This window comes from Balaenoptera borealis, assembly GCF_965194805.1.
Source record: "Balaenoptera borealis genome assembly, chromosome: 11".
NCBI lineage: Eukaryota > Metazoa > Chordata > Mammalia > Artiodactyla > Balaenopteridae > Balaenoptera > Balaenoptera borealis.
Window position 1 is genome coordinate 53,544,457 of NC_138868.1, and position 15,675 is coordinate 53,560,131.

General features: G+C 41.7%; 1 protein-coding gene across 1 annotated transcript in view; it reads left to right on the plus strand.

Annotated features, from left to right (window-relative positions):
* Nucleotides 1-5,252: 5,252 nt before the first annotated feature.
* The window catches only part of RNF169 (ring finger protein 169), a 91,890-nt gene continuing 81,467 nt past the window's right edge, over nucleotides 5,253-15,675 (plus strand). The window contains exon 1 of the mRNA XM_082343158.1: nucleotides 5,253-5,798. Coding sequence (XP_082199284.1) covers nucleotides 5,297-5,798 — 502 coding nt within the window. The 5' untranslated portion in view covers nucleotides 5,253-5,296. The remainder of the gene's footprint in view (nucleotides 5,799-15,675) is intronic.

Here is a 15,675-nt window from a genome sequence, read left to right on the forward strand (position 1 = left end):
GTGCTTGTTGGTTAAACAGATTTTTTTCTTTTCTGGCAATGCACTGCTCTTTGAACCTTGCTAAACACTAAAGACATAACTAAGGGTATAACATTCATTCATTCCGCAGCATCTAGAATGTGCCAAATACTGTACCTAAAGCTGGTCCCACCAAACCTGGCCCAGCATCCACACCTTGCCTGCCTTGTTCACTGCTGAATTCTCAGCACCTATATTATCCTACCACATAGTAGGTACTCTCTAGATACTTGTTGAATATATAAATGTTAAGTGCACTATACTTTCTCCAATGACATCTCAACTCCATGGAGGTGGGATGAAGTCTGCTTAGATTATTTTTATTCCTCACTGGTAATTATAAGATCGAGAGGTATCCTTATAAAATACAAATCTATACCTAACACTCCCTTGGTCCAAATATTAAACTTTTCAGTGGTCCCCCAACAGCCTGAATTTATTTCTCTGTAATATGGAGATAATAATATACTCAGCTCACAGGGTTACTTTAGATTTAAATGAGATAGATGGATTACTGCTGGGCATGTGCCTAGCATGTGGTAGTTGCTCAATAAATTCTAGTTCCTTTTCTTCTCCAATTTTCTAGCCTCATGTCCAACCCAGTGTTCTAGCCACATCAAATTGCTCATTAGTTCCACACAGATCCTGAACTTTCATACGTTTGTGCTTCTGCTCTTGTTTTCCCTCTGCCTGGAATGCCTTTCCTGTGTCTACCTAGTGAACTCTTCCTCATCGTCCAAAACAGAGCTCACATGTCTCCTCCTCTGGGAAACTTTTCCTACTGCCCCCTCCCCACCAACTTTGCTCTCTGCTTCCATAGCACCTTGTACGTGTCTCAGCTTTAGAGCTTGTAATTCTGTTATAATTGTCTCTTTTTTTTCTGTGATAATTATTTATGTATAGTTTTGCCTCTCTGTTAGGCTGTGACCTTGAGGGGGGCAGGAACCAAGTCTTATTTGTATTTGTAGAGCATTTGGAAAGAATCTGGAGGAGGCTGGAAAGACGACAGGTAGAAGGATGAGCTTTGCAAAAAGAACTACCTCTTCCCCTGAAACAAAAGGGAAGGAACTGAAGATGAGTGACAGTAAGAATGTAGCAAGAACCTTTAAAGCAAAAGGGAAGGGGGCCAAATCACAAGGGGAAATCTGGCTTGAGGGAGGAAGAGTACAGGAAGAAGAGGCCACCAGCAGAGATGAGCAGGGCAAAGGAGGGGTGGGGCTGGTGGGGTCTGAGGGACTGAGCCTTCTCCTTCCTAGATGTTTGAGGCCTCAGGAGGGACTCAGTGCCTGGGCTGGCACAAAGGGGTTTGGGGGCCCACAGGGAGGAACAGCCTGTCTCCACCTGGAACGAAGCCAAGTAGCTTTGCTTCACATTTGAGTCTTTCAGTCCAGCAGGAAGTAGCTGGAGCCTCCAGCTGGAGGGAAGAGGGTAGGTTTGCAGTGATGTGGATGAGGAGAGCTAAAGTGATGGCGGTGGTATGGACCATAGAGTGCTAGTTAGGGACACACTATGAGGAGGATGGCAGGGAATTTTGGCAGTGATGCAATCGTCAGAAAGTATGGCAGGAGTGGCAGAGAAAAGACAGCTGGAGAGGAAGCACTGTAGGTGTGGCTGCACCGCGACCTGTTCCAGTGGGCATCCTCAGTGACTGCATTCGAGCAAGCCTGTAAGTCCTTCTTCCCTGGGTGGGCTGTGGTACAGGTGGGGGCTTCGGGAAAAAGCAACACATGCAACTTGGGCTTCTTCTACTCTAGGCTGTCTGACTAAGCTTCTCAGATGGTTTCATATTGGGTCTCCATTGCTGCACGCAGGCTTTCTCTAGTTGTGGCGAGCAGGGGCTACTCTTCGTTGTGGTGCACAGGCTTCTCATTGCAGTGGCTTCTCTTGTTGCGGAGCATGGGCTCTAGGCACACAGGCTTCAGTAGTTGTGGCCCGTGGGCTTCAGTAGTTGTGGCACATGGGCTCCATAGTTGTGGCTCGCGGGCTCTAGAGCACAGGCTCAGTAGTTGTGGCGCTCGGGCTTAGCTGCTCCGCGGCATGTGGGATCTTCCCGGATCAGGGATCAAACCCGTGTCCCCTGCACTGGCAGGCGGATTCTCAACCACTGCACCATCAGGGAAGTCCTTTCAGGTGACATTTTAAAAACAACAAACCAGCGTCTCAGTCAGAGTACTTTGCTGCAAACAACAGAAATTGTAATTTAAGGAAAAAAAAAGACATTTACTCAAAGGATATAGAGAGTTGACAGGAAGGCTGGCAAGCTGGATTGTGGAAAATGGGTTGTAACCTAGGAAGGCCAGGCAGCAGGCACTACGGCCAAGTTCATGCCTCAGGAACAATCTGGCATGGCCACCATCACCATGGTAGGGACACTCCCCCGTCTACCCCAACCCCCAAGGGACCCACTGTGGTTGGACACCTACTGTCTCCGTTCCTGTGAATAATTCTAAACTTGTCAATATGCCTTTGTGTCATCCCCTAAAGATTCAAAGTTCAGAGAGGAGTGGCCACGTGGCCGAGCCTAGGTCATATTTCATGTTCTGGCTGCCCTGGGGCAGGGAGAAGGCTCTCTCCCTGGTTCAGCTTCCCTAGTCTCAGCAAAACTGCACAGAACGGGTCATTCCCCCAAACAGGAGGAAGTTTTGGATCCTGATGGTAACTAAATAAAGCAAAATGCCTACCATGACCTCATCTTTCAGACTGTTTTTCCTTCCCAGTTACTCTCTTTTGTTAGTTGTGATTCGAGATCATAATCTCAGGCTTCCCAGGCTTGACACTTTAAAACCATCCTCATCGCCCTCATTTTCCCACATAGTGAATAACTCTCCAAATTTCTTAGATTTGCCTTGCCTTCTGTCACAGATACTGCTTTAGTAAGATTACTTTGGCAACAGCATAGAGGAGAGAAGAGACTGGAAATTGGGAGTCAGACTTCTAGAATGTTAGAGCTAGAAAGGACCTTTGAATTTATTTATTGTAGTGGTCTTATCTAGGAGTATTCATTAGAATTCCTATGGCATTATAAAAATTTACATGCTGGCATCCCATCCTCAGTTTTTGGGTTCAGTAGATCTGAAAAGGGACATTGGCATATGTGTATATATGTGTGTGTTCGTGTGTGCGCATGTGTGTGTCTTTCTGAAGTGTATCCCAGGTTGAGAACTGCTGAATTCCAGTACACTTGTTTTAAAGATGAGGTGACTAAGGTCCAGAGAGAATTTATCTGTTTGAAATTATCCAAATTAATGAAATGGAGAAAGTGGTCATGACCAATCCTAGATTTCCTGGCTTTTGGTCTAGTATTACTCAGAACTCTTTGCTTTTTCCCTCTGCAAAAAGAAATTTCCTGTCTTTATTTGTATTCGAGAAAGCATGCTACACTGCTATGGTTCAGCTTCTCCAATAGAAAGTAGACTTCAGATTGAGAGCCCCAAACTGTCAAGAGTGAACAGCCCATACCAAGGGCCCCGTCTCTAAGAGTAATTGGCTTGATCTCTGGACCACAGGCCTCCCTTGTCAGAATCTGGGCAAAGCATCCTCAAGAACCTCAAGTGGGAAGTGAAATGAAGAGGACCTTTGGAAGGACAGCCTAGATGAAGCCATACTTCTGAGTTTGTCAGGATTCTGACTGTCTGGGCCTCTGTGCACACAAGCCCTTGTTTCAATTACTCATTGACCCTTCTTCAATTCTTCACTGTCCTTTAGCCATCTGGTTCTCATTTTGGGAATCCACTTCTTTCTTTGCTCTGCTGACTTCCACCAATCACTCTGCCTTGGACTGGTTTACTATCAGCTCAGGCACTGTTTCCAGGCAATCTCATGGAAACCCAGGGCCTCTGATGCCTTCCATTATATTATGTTACTTTTTTTTTTTGCTCTCCATACAAAACTTGTGCTTTCTTATAAAGATTCCCAAGAGGAAATGCCATTTGCTGAATGCCTTCCTGCTCCAAATCTACTTTAGTGCAAAAAAAGCCAAGGGTGGGAGAATTGCTGTAGCAGAACCTTCTCTCTGTCAGAGGGAAGCCATTGTTTCTTTTGTACCCTCTGCATCCAGAAAGGGGACTGGCACCAAAGTTTGAGCACCTCACTCAGTGACTAAGTCAAGCAGGAATGGTGTGGTCAGAGCTGTTCTTTAGGAAGTAACTCTAAGAACTATGGAGGATGGATTGGAGGAAGAGAGTCTGTGGGCAGGGAGACAATTTATAGAAGCTTCTGCAATAATCTAGGTGAGAGATGATGAGACCTGAATTGGGCAGTGGGAATGGGATGAAGAGGAGAGGATAGGTAGGAAAATGGTCATTTTGGTGGGAGAATTGACAGAACTAAGAAACTGACAGATGTGGGAGATGAGGGAGAAGTAAAGATTACCAGGTTTGGAGCTTGAGGAACTGGGAGAATAGTACCTTTACTGGAATGAGGGAAATAAGAAGAGCTGTTTTGAAAGGAGGGTGGAAGACAGTGACTTTAGTTTGGTACATGAGGGATGCAGACATTCAAGATGATGCTTCCATCAGGCAGTTGACTATGCAGGGCTGGACTCAGGATGTCTGGACTGCAGATATCAATTCGAGAGTTTCAGCTGGAAGAACATGTGAGGTGGGGTATGGGCTGGGGGGGCAATACACGGAAAGGAGTAGAGGACTGAGGCCTGAGCCTAGAGGAATACCCACATTTAAGCCCGAAACAAGGGGGAGGGCTCAAGAAAGGAGTCTGAGAAAGAGCTGAGAGGGGGGGAAAAAAACCAAGGAAAGTGTGGCTTTGCCAGCCAAAGGAGGGACGTTTCAGGAAGGAATCTGGAGAGAGAGTATACTGAGATGTGGACTGACAAGAAGCTGCTATTTTTGGCAGTTAGTTGCTGGTCAGGGTAGGACTGGTCTCAGTCACAACAGCTATGAAGCAGAGGCAGGGTTCTGAGTAATTCACATACTCCCCAATCACATTAGCCTCAGTTATCAGGGTATTGCAGGATAAATAAGTGTAATTGCTTCACAAAGTTTAATATCTTTCAGTTTCCAAATAAATCCCCTCAGTCCTCAACTTAATTTGGCTCAATAAGAGGAAATCGCAAAGACTAGAAGGCGAGGCCGAAGACCAGACATATAAAGGATAACTAATAAATATTAATGAGGTTTCACCTCATGCCAACCAGGTCTCGAGAGACCCTCTCCTGGAGCCCCGCCCCTCATGAATATGTATATAGCGGTGCCCGCCGCGCACTGCCCCGCCCTCTACTCTTCTCCCTCGCAACGGACTCTCCCTACAAACGGGAAATAAGATGGCGGCGGCAGGTCCGAGTACTCGGGCCTCTTCCGCGGCGGCAGCGGCAGCTCTGAATCGGCGGGGTCGGCGGGGCCGCTGTGACGAGATGGCGGCAGCCAAGACTGGGACCCCGGGCCCGGCCTCTGGCCCCGCGCTGCTGGTGTTGGCGCCGCCGTTGCTGCAGCCGCCGCCACCGCCGCGGTCGGAGGAGTCGGACTGCGCTGGGTGCCTGGAGACCCCGGGGGAAGCGGCGGCCCTGCCGTGCGGCCACTCGCTGTGCCGAGGCTGCGCCCAACGCGCCGCCGACGCGGCGGGCCCGGGTTGCCCGCGCTGCCGCGTCCGCGGTCCGGGCTGGGCCCGCCGTCGGGCCCGCGACAACTGGCAGCCCGACGCGGAGGTGCTGGGCGAGCGCGCCCGCCGCGGCCCACCCGAGCGCTGCCGCCCGCGTCGTGACGGGGGCGCGGCCGCCGCGGGGCCCAGGCCCGAGCAGGAGACGCGCGCCGCGCCCGCGGAGCCAGGTGGAGCTTCCTCTCCTCCCCTTGGGGTCCGGAGCGAGGCCGCCGCGCCCCGGCCTGGCCTGGTTAGGGGGTGGAGGGTCCCAGGCCCTGGCCCTGCTCGAGCGGGTGTCGAGAGTTCTCGTAGGGTTGGAACCGGGCTCTGCCCAGGTGCAGATGTGTTTCTGAATTTTGAACTTCGGGATGAAGTACGGGCACGATGGATTTGGAGTCAGAAGTTTGGAGGGAGCCATAGGATTTCTTGGAACAAGTTAGGGCCAGGTTGGAATTGGTGAGTGGAGGAGGGTACTGAACTTTGTAGGGGCAGTGGAGGATCCGAGAAGTGCTTGATTTAGTGTTGGGTGAAGAGCTTGGGGTTGAATTGCTTGTAAAGATGTGATCCCTGGGCCTGAATGGGTCAGTGAGAGGTGTGGCATATACGGAGTTTGAGGGGCAGATTAGATTGATTTTGAGGATGCGAAGGGAGCTTTTCAGACTGGAGCGTCTGAGCTCATATGTGCAGTTTTCACAAAATCTTGAAAAACGCAAGAGCCTGGCACGTAGAGAAGACGTAATAAACGACGGCTATTTATATCTATAATAACTAATAATAAGCTCCAGCAGTGCTCTACAAAAAAAGATGGATGGGGTTTAAAAGTTTTGGAAGCGGAGATTGGTTGGCGGAGGCTGCGTCTATCTCGATGGCAGTGTAGGTTTCCTACTATTTTCCTGGCAATTAGGAGTCCGTTGAAGGACTGTTGTCTTCAACTTCTTTGCCTTCCCCCCGTCCCCATCCCCACCCCACAGCAGCCTGCCACTCTTTGGTGCTGAGCTTGACATAGACAGTGCCCTGTTGAAAACACAAAACAAAACTGTGTTATAACTTGGGACTCTTTGAGACACACCCAGTCAACACAACAGCTAGAGTTCTTTGATAAAAGCTTACCTAGGAAGAGATTTTTCAAGAAACATAATTAGGAAAGAACAGATATTTGCACCTTTTGTGTTGGGAATTCTGCCATGTGCTATTTTCAGTAGGGAAAAGGAGACATTGCTTGTGTATGAAAGTGCAGTCACTAGAAACTACAGGTTCCAGAATGCAGTCTGTTTTGATTCAAGCAGTCAGACACCTGCCACTGTCCTAGGATACCTTACTTTTATTTCTGTCTTACTTTCTGTGTTCCTTATTATTCCTTTTAAGCTTCATAGCATCCTTATGAGATAGGTACTTGTATTTCCATTTTATAGGTGGAACTGAGGCCAAGAGAGGTTAAGTAAGTTGCCCAAGGATGAAAACCCAGTTCCACCTGATTTCTGCTCAGAAAAGGGATGAAGACCTCCCCAAACATCATCTATGCTATTTAATTTGCTTCAAATTCTGAGATTATGGTAAAAAAAATTAAGACAATATTTATCTGGTCTCCATACTAGTACTATTGATATGGTCCCGTAGGATAGAAATTTCTATTTCCGAAGCCTGTACTCCCTTGTGGAATATCAGGTCTGAGATTTGAACCATGAGAGGGTGTATGACTTGATGATTTGTGCAAACTTTTTCCTTGAAGAAATTTGTGTATCAGTGATTAAGAAAAACAATATAAAGTGAGATTTCAAATTAGGCTCTGTTGAGTCACTGAATATCCACCAATTACTTTATATGTTTGTATGAGGACCATCATGAAAAATATTTTTCCTTAAATGTTCTTATTGTTGGATCATTGAGTGTATATAATTACATGCTTGTTAAGTCAAAACATTATAGAAGAGTATTGCTGAACAGGGTTTGGGAATGATCTTCTAGCTTTAGCAAGTTGTCTAGACCTCTTGAGTTTATACGCAATATTTTTTAATTTAAAGCTTTAATAGGCAATTCACATAATTCAAACAAAAATATAAGAAAGTATACAATGAAAAGGTTCCTCCTACTCCTTTCTTCATTTCCCATTTTCACCAAAGATTCATGTTGATTCTTCCACAGTTTTGTTATGCTTATACATGGAAATTCAAATATATTTATTTTATTTTTTGATCTTTTTACATAAAAGGTTATATATTATATGCACTGGTGCTTTTTTCATATAACAATACATGATGGATATCTTTTCATATCAGTACATAGAAGGTTTCTTCATTGTACTTATAGTTACAAGGAATTTCATTGAATGGATGTAACATAATTTACTTAATCATCTATTGGTGGATATTTAGGTTGTTTCCAGTCTTTTACCATTATGAATTATTGTTTATAAAATTGTTTTACAATGTATATGTACATTTTTATGAATAGTTCACCTGTAGCTTTCACCAGATTCTCCAAGGGTTGCAAAAAAAAAGGTTAAGTACTTTTGTTTTAACCCAGTTCCCTCATTCTACAGAAGAGAGAACTGAGGCCCAGAACAGAGAAGAGAATGACCAGGTCATTGTGGGTTAGTAGCAGATAACAAGGGCTGAAAGGCTAACCCTTAAATAAGGGCTAAAACATAACCTAATTCACAGTTAAATGTTCATGATGGTTTGTAATAGACAGAGTAAAAATACCAGTTTCATAATAATTACATCACACTTTTATGAGTGGGAAACAGCAACATAATTAGCAATTTTAGGTAAATACAGAAGTATATTGCTTAGCAGTATTCTTTTGGCATAATTAGGTCAATTGATAAAAGAAAGGGCAGACCTGCTTTATAAAACAGGAAATAAAATTTTGTAGTAAATTCACTGGTATTTAAGTGAAATTCTTACTTTTTTTTTTTTTTAATTTCTTGAAGTCCCATGGCTCTTTTGGAATTGAATCAAATTGAATTTTGGAATTTTTTCTGAAAAAAGTGGAAGAGTTTGTGTGTGTTGAAAATTTTGGTTGTGCTGGTGATATTTTTGTTTTTTGTCAGCTTCTTGGCAAGATTTAAAGTTCAGAACCTTAATAACTTCTGTATTAAGTGTTTTATTTTATTCTTACATACACTGTCAGTTTGCTTCTGGATACAGTATCAGTTAATTTGTGCAGCAGTGTGTGTTGAAGGCTAAGTCGTTGATCATTTCAAGATGAACCTAGACTTCAACTGTATGTTCTTTGAGGATCTGCAGCTCATTGTATGTATTGACATATTAAGTATTTGGACCATATTGAGCAATATTCAGCAAGTATGTAATGAGTGCCTACTCTGTGCCAGACACTGTTCTAGATCCTTGGGTGACATCAGTGAATGAAATAGTCAAAGATCCCTCCCTCTTAGAGCTTATATTCTAAATTTAGAAACAGTCCTGGTCCATTGATTTTTAAAAAAGATTTACCATACAGACATACATAGGTAGATTTACAAATACAAGAACACTTAAGCCTCATTGATAATACTCTTTTTAAATTAATTAATTAATTAACTTATTTTTGGCTGAGTTGGGTCTTCGTTGCTGCGCGCGGGTTTTCTCTAGTTGCAGCGAGCGGGGGCTACTCTTCATTGCGGTGCGTGGGCTTCTCATTTCGGTGGCTTCTCTTGTTGTTGAGCACGGGCTCTAGGCGCGCTGGCTTCAGTAGTTATGGCGCAGGGGCTTAGGTGCTCCACATGTGGGATCTTCCCGGACCAGGGCTTGAACCCATGTCCCCCTATACTGGCAGGCGGATTCTTAACCACTGTGCCACCAGGGAAGTCCCAAGCCTCATTGATAATAATTAACTTTAAGAATTCATTTAGTCTTTTGATTTGAAATCAAGGATGATCATTCTAAATTATGCTGCCTTTGAACTTGAAACCAAGACCTTTTTAGGACAGTTCTTTTTCCTTTTACCATGGGTAATAATTGAAGAGAAAAGCTAGACAAAGGCTGATGAATCTTTCAAATTGGCAGTTTAATTTTTTTTCTATTTGTAATGTTAAAAGTGCATTTCAAAAATTGAATAATTCAAAAAAATTGAATAGTGCCCCATTTATTCCTTCCCTTTATCCCACCCCAACCTCCCTGTTCACTTAGGGTTGACATTTATCCATTAAAAAAATTTCTTCTTTCTGTGAAAAACAAGTAGTTCTGGTTTATTACTCAGCTGGCAGACAATGTTTGCTATGTGTGCAAACCTAAATTGCATGTAAGACTAATGAATAATGAAATCATGTGATTGTAGTGTAAAAGGACAGGAATTTCCCTTGTCTGAAGGGATTTGTCTTAAAATGTGTAAAATGACTCAACTTTTTATCCTAGTAACACATATTCCAGAATTTGAGTGTCCTTATGTGTTTTACTAATGTGGAAATATTTGCCTTGTGTTTTTTAAAACTCAGGATGAGATTACCTCATAAACTAAGCCTTAATTGCCATTGACAGAATAGCTCCATTCTGTAGAATTCGGGATTGAGCAGCAGGAATTTAGGTGATATTTGTTTTTCATTCATGTTTCTACTCCCTGTCTAACTTCCATTTAATCTTAGAAGACTTGACTGCCTTGAATTCATTTGAATCTGAGTTTGCTTTAGTGTAGGATGTCGGATATGTTTGTCAAATTTCATTCCACTAATTCAGTGAGCATTTAGGGTACACACTTCTGTAAGAGAATACAATAAAAAAGATGAGTAAGACATGGTTCCTGTCCTTTAAGATTCCACAGTCTTGTTGGGGAAACACACCTTATCAAATAATAATACAAAGTGGTAAGTGAGGTAAATGCATAATGCCAAGAAGAATAGAACAGTGGGATAACTGACAGTCTTTTGAGGAAACTTGAGGAAGGCATTTGCGCTGTGTGTTGGAAAAAGAATAGGAGTTCACCAGGTGAGGGAAGAGGAGATGGCCATTCTCGGCAAAAGAACCTGCACACACAAAGGCATGAAGGCATTTGGCATATTCAGAGACTGCCAGGAAGTTAAATATAGATGGAATGTGGGGCTGGAGTGGGGAAGGAGGAGAGAAGAGACTACAGAAGTTTGATCATGAAGGTCATGGTATGTCATGCTGAAGGAATTTGGGACTTTATCCTATAGACAGTGTGGAGCCCTTAAAAATATTTAAGTAATGGAATGACACTGTCATAATGTGCTTTAGAAAGACAGTATTGGTTGGAGTGTGGAGGAAAGATGGGAATAGAAACTGGAGGAAGGGAGTCTAGTTAGGGGACTGTTTCAGTAGTTCAGACAAGAGGTGAAGACGGGCTGGACTAATGCAGTGACTATGGGGATGTTTCCTTTAGTTATTCATTAATTTAGTAACCATCTGAGTTGAGGGCCTTCTGTGTGCTAGGCACTGGGGCTGCAAATAGAAATAAAGCATAATTCTGTCTCTTAAGGTCAGTGTAGTTGAGAAGATTGCTATATAAACGTGTAACTGGAATGTGGGGTAATAAATGCAATAACTGTAACGCAAGATATAATTGTAGAACGCAATATGGTATATATTAATCGAGCAAGTTAATGGAGCAGGATCTGGAGACAGACTATCTGTGTTCAAATTCCAGGTCTGCCATTTATAGCTGTTTGTCTTTGGGCACATTGCTTAACTTCTCTGTACCTTAGTTTCCTCATTTTGAAAATGGGGATAGTAGTGGTAGCAAAATCATAAGGTTGTTGTTAAGACTGAATGAGTTATTAGCATATAAAGAGCTCAACGAATGTTAGCTCTTTTCACAAAAAAAGAGAACCCAGCTTGGATGGGTCAGGAGTGGCTTCCTGGAAAGGCAGACACTTGACCATGAGTATTCAGTAGGCAGATGAAGGCAGGATGAAACTGAGGGAAATAAGTACTTTTAAAAGCATAAGAGTATGAAACAAAAGGAGATTTCTAGGGATTGCAAATATGGGTAGTTGGAGCATAGAGTACATGTGGGAGAGTGGAAGGAGGCAGAATTGCAGAAATAAGCAGTTACTGGATAATAGTGGACTTTGAATGCCATGCTAAGAAGGGGGGATCCACGGAAGAGTTTGAAAGAGGAGTACATCTTTGCATTCTAGAGAGATCACTCCTATAGGGGTAATATGCATCTTTCAGTCAGATGCATATTAAAAATTGAAGGATAATCACTAAAAGAAAAGAAATACAATGTATAACTTGATCTACTATGTATATATAGAACCATACACTTCCCAAATTAGAGAATATACATTCTTTTTAATTAAATGCGAAATATTTATGTAATTTTATGTAATTTATGTAATTAGGCACAAAGAAATTTTCAACAAATACCAAAGCTTGATATATAAACCATGTTTTCTGACCCCAATACAATAAAATTAGAAATTAATAACAAATATAACTGATTCCCCTCACCTCCTATCCATGTTTGGAAATTTAAAAAGTAAAAGCAAAAATAAACTAAAAATAAATGGATGAAGAACAAAATCATGGAAACTGGAAAATATTTAGAATTAAATAACAATGGAAACACTATATGTCAAAATCTGTGGAATACAGCAAAGCAGTACTAAGAGGAAAATTTTTTTTCATCTTTATTGGAGTATAATTGCTTTACAATGTTGTGTTAGTTTCTGCTGTACAACGAAGTGAATCAGCTATATGTATACATATATCCCCATATCCCCTCCCTCTTGTGTCTCCCTCCCAACCTCCCTATCCCACCCCTCTAGGTGGTCACTAAGCACTGAGCAGATCTCCCTGTGCTATGAGGCTGCTTCCCACTAGCTATCTATTTTACATTTGGTAGTGTATATATGTCAGTGCTACTCTCTCACTTCGTCCAGCTTCCCCTTCCCCTCCTGTGTCCTCAAGTCCGTTCTCTACGTCTGTGTCATTATTCCTGCCCTGCCACTAGGTTCATCAGTACCAGTTTTTTAGATTCCATATGTATGTGTTAGCATACGGTATTTGTTTTTCTCTTTCTGACTTACTTCACTCTGTATGATAGCCTCTAGGTCCATCCACCTCATTACAAATAACTCAATTTTGTTCCTTTTTATGGCTGAGTAATATTCCATTGTATATATGTGCCACATCTTCTTTATCCATTCGTCTGTCAATGGACATTTAGGTTGCTTCCATGTCCTGGCTATTGTAAATAGTGCTGCGATGAACATTGTGGTACATGACACTTTTTGAATTATGGTTTTCTCAGGGTATATGCCCAGTAGTGGGATTGCTGGGTCGTATGGTAGTTCTATTTTTAGTTTTTTAAGGAACCTCCATACTGTTCTCCATAGTGGCTGTATCAATTTACATTCCCATCAACAGTGCAGGAGGGTTCCCTTTTCTCCATACCCTCTCCAGCATTTACTGTTTCTAGATTTTTTGATGATGGCCATTCTGATTGGTGTGAGGTGATACCTGATTGTGGTTTTGATTTGCATTTCTCTAATGATTAGTGATGTTGAGCATCTTTTCATGTGTTTGTTGGCAATCTGTATGTCTTCTTTGGAGAAATGTCTATTTAGGTCTTCTGCCCATTTTTGGATTGGGTTGTTTGTTTTTGTGTTATTGAGCTGAATGAGCTGCTTGTAAATTTTGGAGATTAATCCTTTGTCAGTTGCTTCATTTGCAAATATTTTCTCCCATTCTGAGGGTTGTCTTTTTGTCTTGTTTATGGTTTCATTTGCTGTGCATAAAGCTTTTAAGTTTCATGAGGTCCCATTTGTTTATTTTTGTTTTTATTTCCATTACTCTAGGAGGTGGGTCAAAACGGATCTTGCTGTGATTTATGTCATAGCGTGTTCTGCCTATGTTTTCCTCTAAGAGTTTGATAGTGTCTGGCCTTACATTTAGGTCTTTAATCCATTTTGAGTTTATTTTTGTGTATGATGTTAGGGAGTGTTCTAATTTCATTCTTTTACATGTAGCTGTCCAGTTTTCCCAGCACCACTTATTGAAGAGACTGTCTTTTCTCCATTGTATATTCTTGCCTCTTCTGTCAAAGATAAGGTGACCATATGTGAATGGGTTTATCTCTGGGCTTTCTATCCTGTTCCATTGATCAATATTTCTGTTTTTGTGCCAGTACCATACTGTCTTGATTACTATAGCTTTGTAGTATAGTCTGAAGTCCGGGAGCCTGATTCTTTCAGCTCCATTTTTCTTTCTCAAGATTGCTTTGGCTATTTGGGGTCTTTTGGGTTTCCATACAAATTGTAAAATTTTTTGTTCTTATTCTGTGAAAAATGCCATTGGGAATTTAATGGGGATTGCATTGAATCTGTAGATTGCTTTGGGTAGTATAGTCATTTTCACACTGTTGATTCTTCTAATCCAAGAACATGATATATCTCTCCATCTGTTTGTATCATCTTTGATTTCTTTCATCAGTGTCTTATAGTTTTCTGCATACAGGTCTTTTGCCTCCTTAGGCAGGTTTATTTCTAGGTATTTTATTCTTTTTGTTGCAGTGATAAGTGGGAGTGTTTCCTTAATTTCCTAAGAGGAAAATTTAAGTGCCTATATCATATTTCATTGAATCTTAAGATGTCATCATTTGTGAGATGGACTATTACTTTTCAAATACAGTGCTTTCCTATCACTTAGACTTTGAAACTTTATGCTTACTGAAAGAACTCTTACATGTTTACTTAGATATAGATTTAGCATATCACTCATGCATATATTTATAAAAGGAAGTGAAGTAACAAATTAGTAGAATATTCCTGTGACTTCATATGCAGAGTTTGATTCTTCTAAATCACTTTCTGATGGAATCACAGAGGTTTGTGTTTTTCTACATAGTATTGCTCACTATGTCATTGAGAGCATTGGTGATAGAACATTTCTTAAAAGAGTGCTCCACAGCTATCTCCAGCATTTTCTTTCAAATTGCTGGCACCCATCAAATTTTTTTTTTTTTAATTATTAGCACCTTTAATTATTATTTATTTATTTATTTGGCTGTGTTGGGTCTTTGTTTCTGTGCGAGGGCTTCCTCTAGCTGCGGCAAGTGGGGGCCACTCTTCATCGCAGTGCGCGGGCCTCTTACTATCGTGGCCTCTCTTGTTGCGGAGCACAGGCTCCAGACGCGCAGGCTCAGTAGTTGTGGCTCACGGGCCTAGTTGCTCTGCGGCATGTGGGATCTTCCCAGACCAGGGCTCGAACCCGTGTCCCCTGTATTAGCAGGCAGATTCTCAACCACTGTGCCACCAGGGAAGCCCCCATCAAATTTTGATACTGATGTTTTCTTGAACTGGCCAGCAGGTATCAACAAAAGGTTTTCAGATGAGACTCCTAGTTCTTTGTCAGATGGTCTGTAATAGGTTTATTGACTAACATTGAGAAGTTACAGTTGTCTAGTCATGCCACCAGGTATAACTGCCAAGTAACTACTACTTTTGCAAGCTTATTCTTTAATTGTTTATGTTCATACATATATAAGCAATGACAGTTGCACCATCACTGCTTGCCCGACTGACGGTGATTGTAAGACTGATTGTAAGAAACATCCCAATTTCAGCAATATTAATATGAAAAAATTTATGTCCTAGAATCTGTACGGTTTTTGAATAGAAGAAAGGCTGAAAATTATTAAGTGGCTAACTGAAGAAGCTAGGAAAGTAATAGCAGATTAAACCCACAGGAAGTAGAAGTTAGGAAAGAATAAAGATAAGAATAGAAATTAATGGAGTAGAAAACAGTGAAGAGGATTAATAAAACCAAAATCTAACTCATTGAAGATATTAATATAGGCTCTATGTTATAGACAAATCTCAGGCAAAATTGGTCAATGAAAAAGAAACACAAGAAAGCATGAACTATGTTAGGAATGAAACAGGGAATATGACTATAGCTATGCTAAGGATTTCTAAAAACCCATACATATTGAATATGGAAAACTTTATGCACGTGAATTTGGAAGATTGTGTAAAATAGTCGGTTTCCTAAAAAATACAACCTATTGCAGCTGAGTCAAGAATAAGTAGAAAATATTAATAGAAATGTCACTGAAAAAGAAATTGAGTAGTAAAATATACCCACTAAGTAATATGTGGATGCA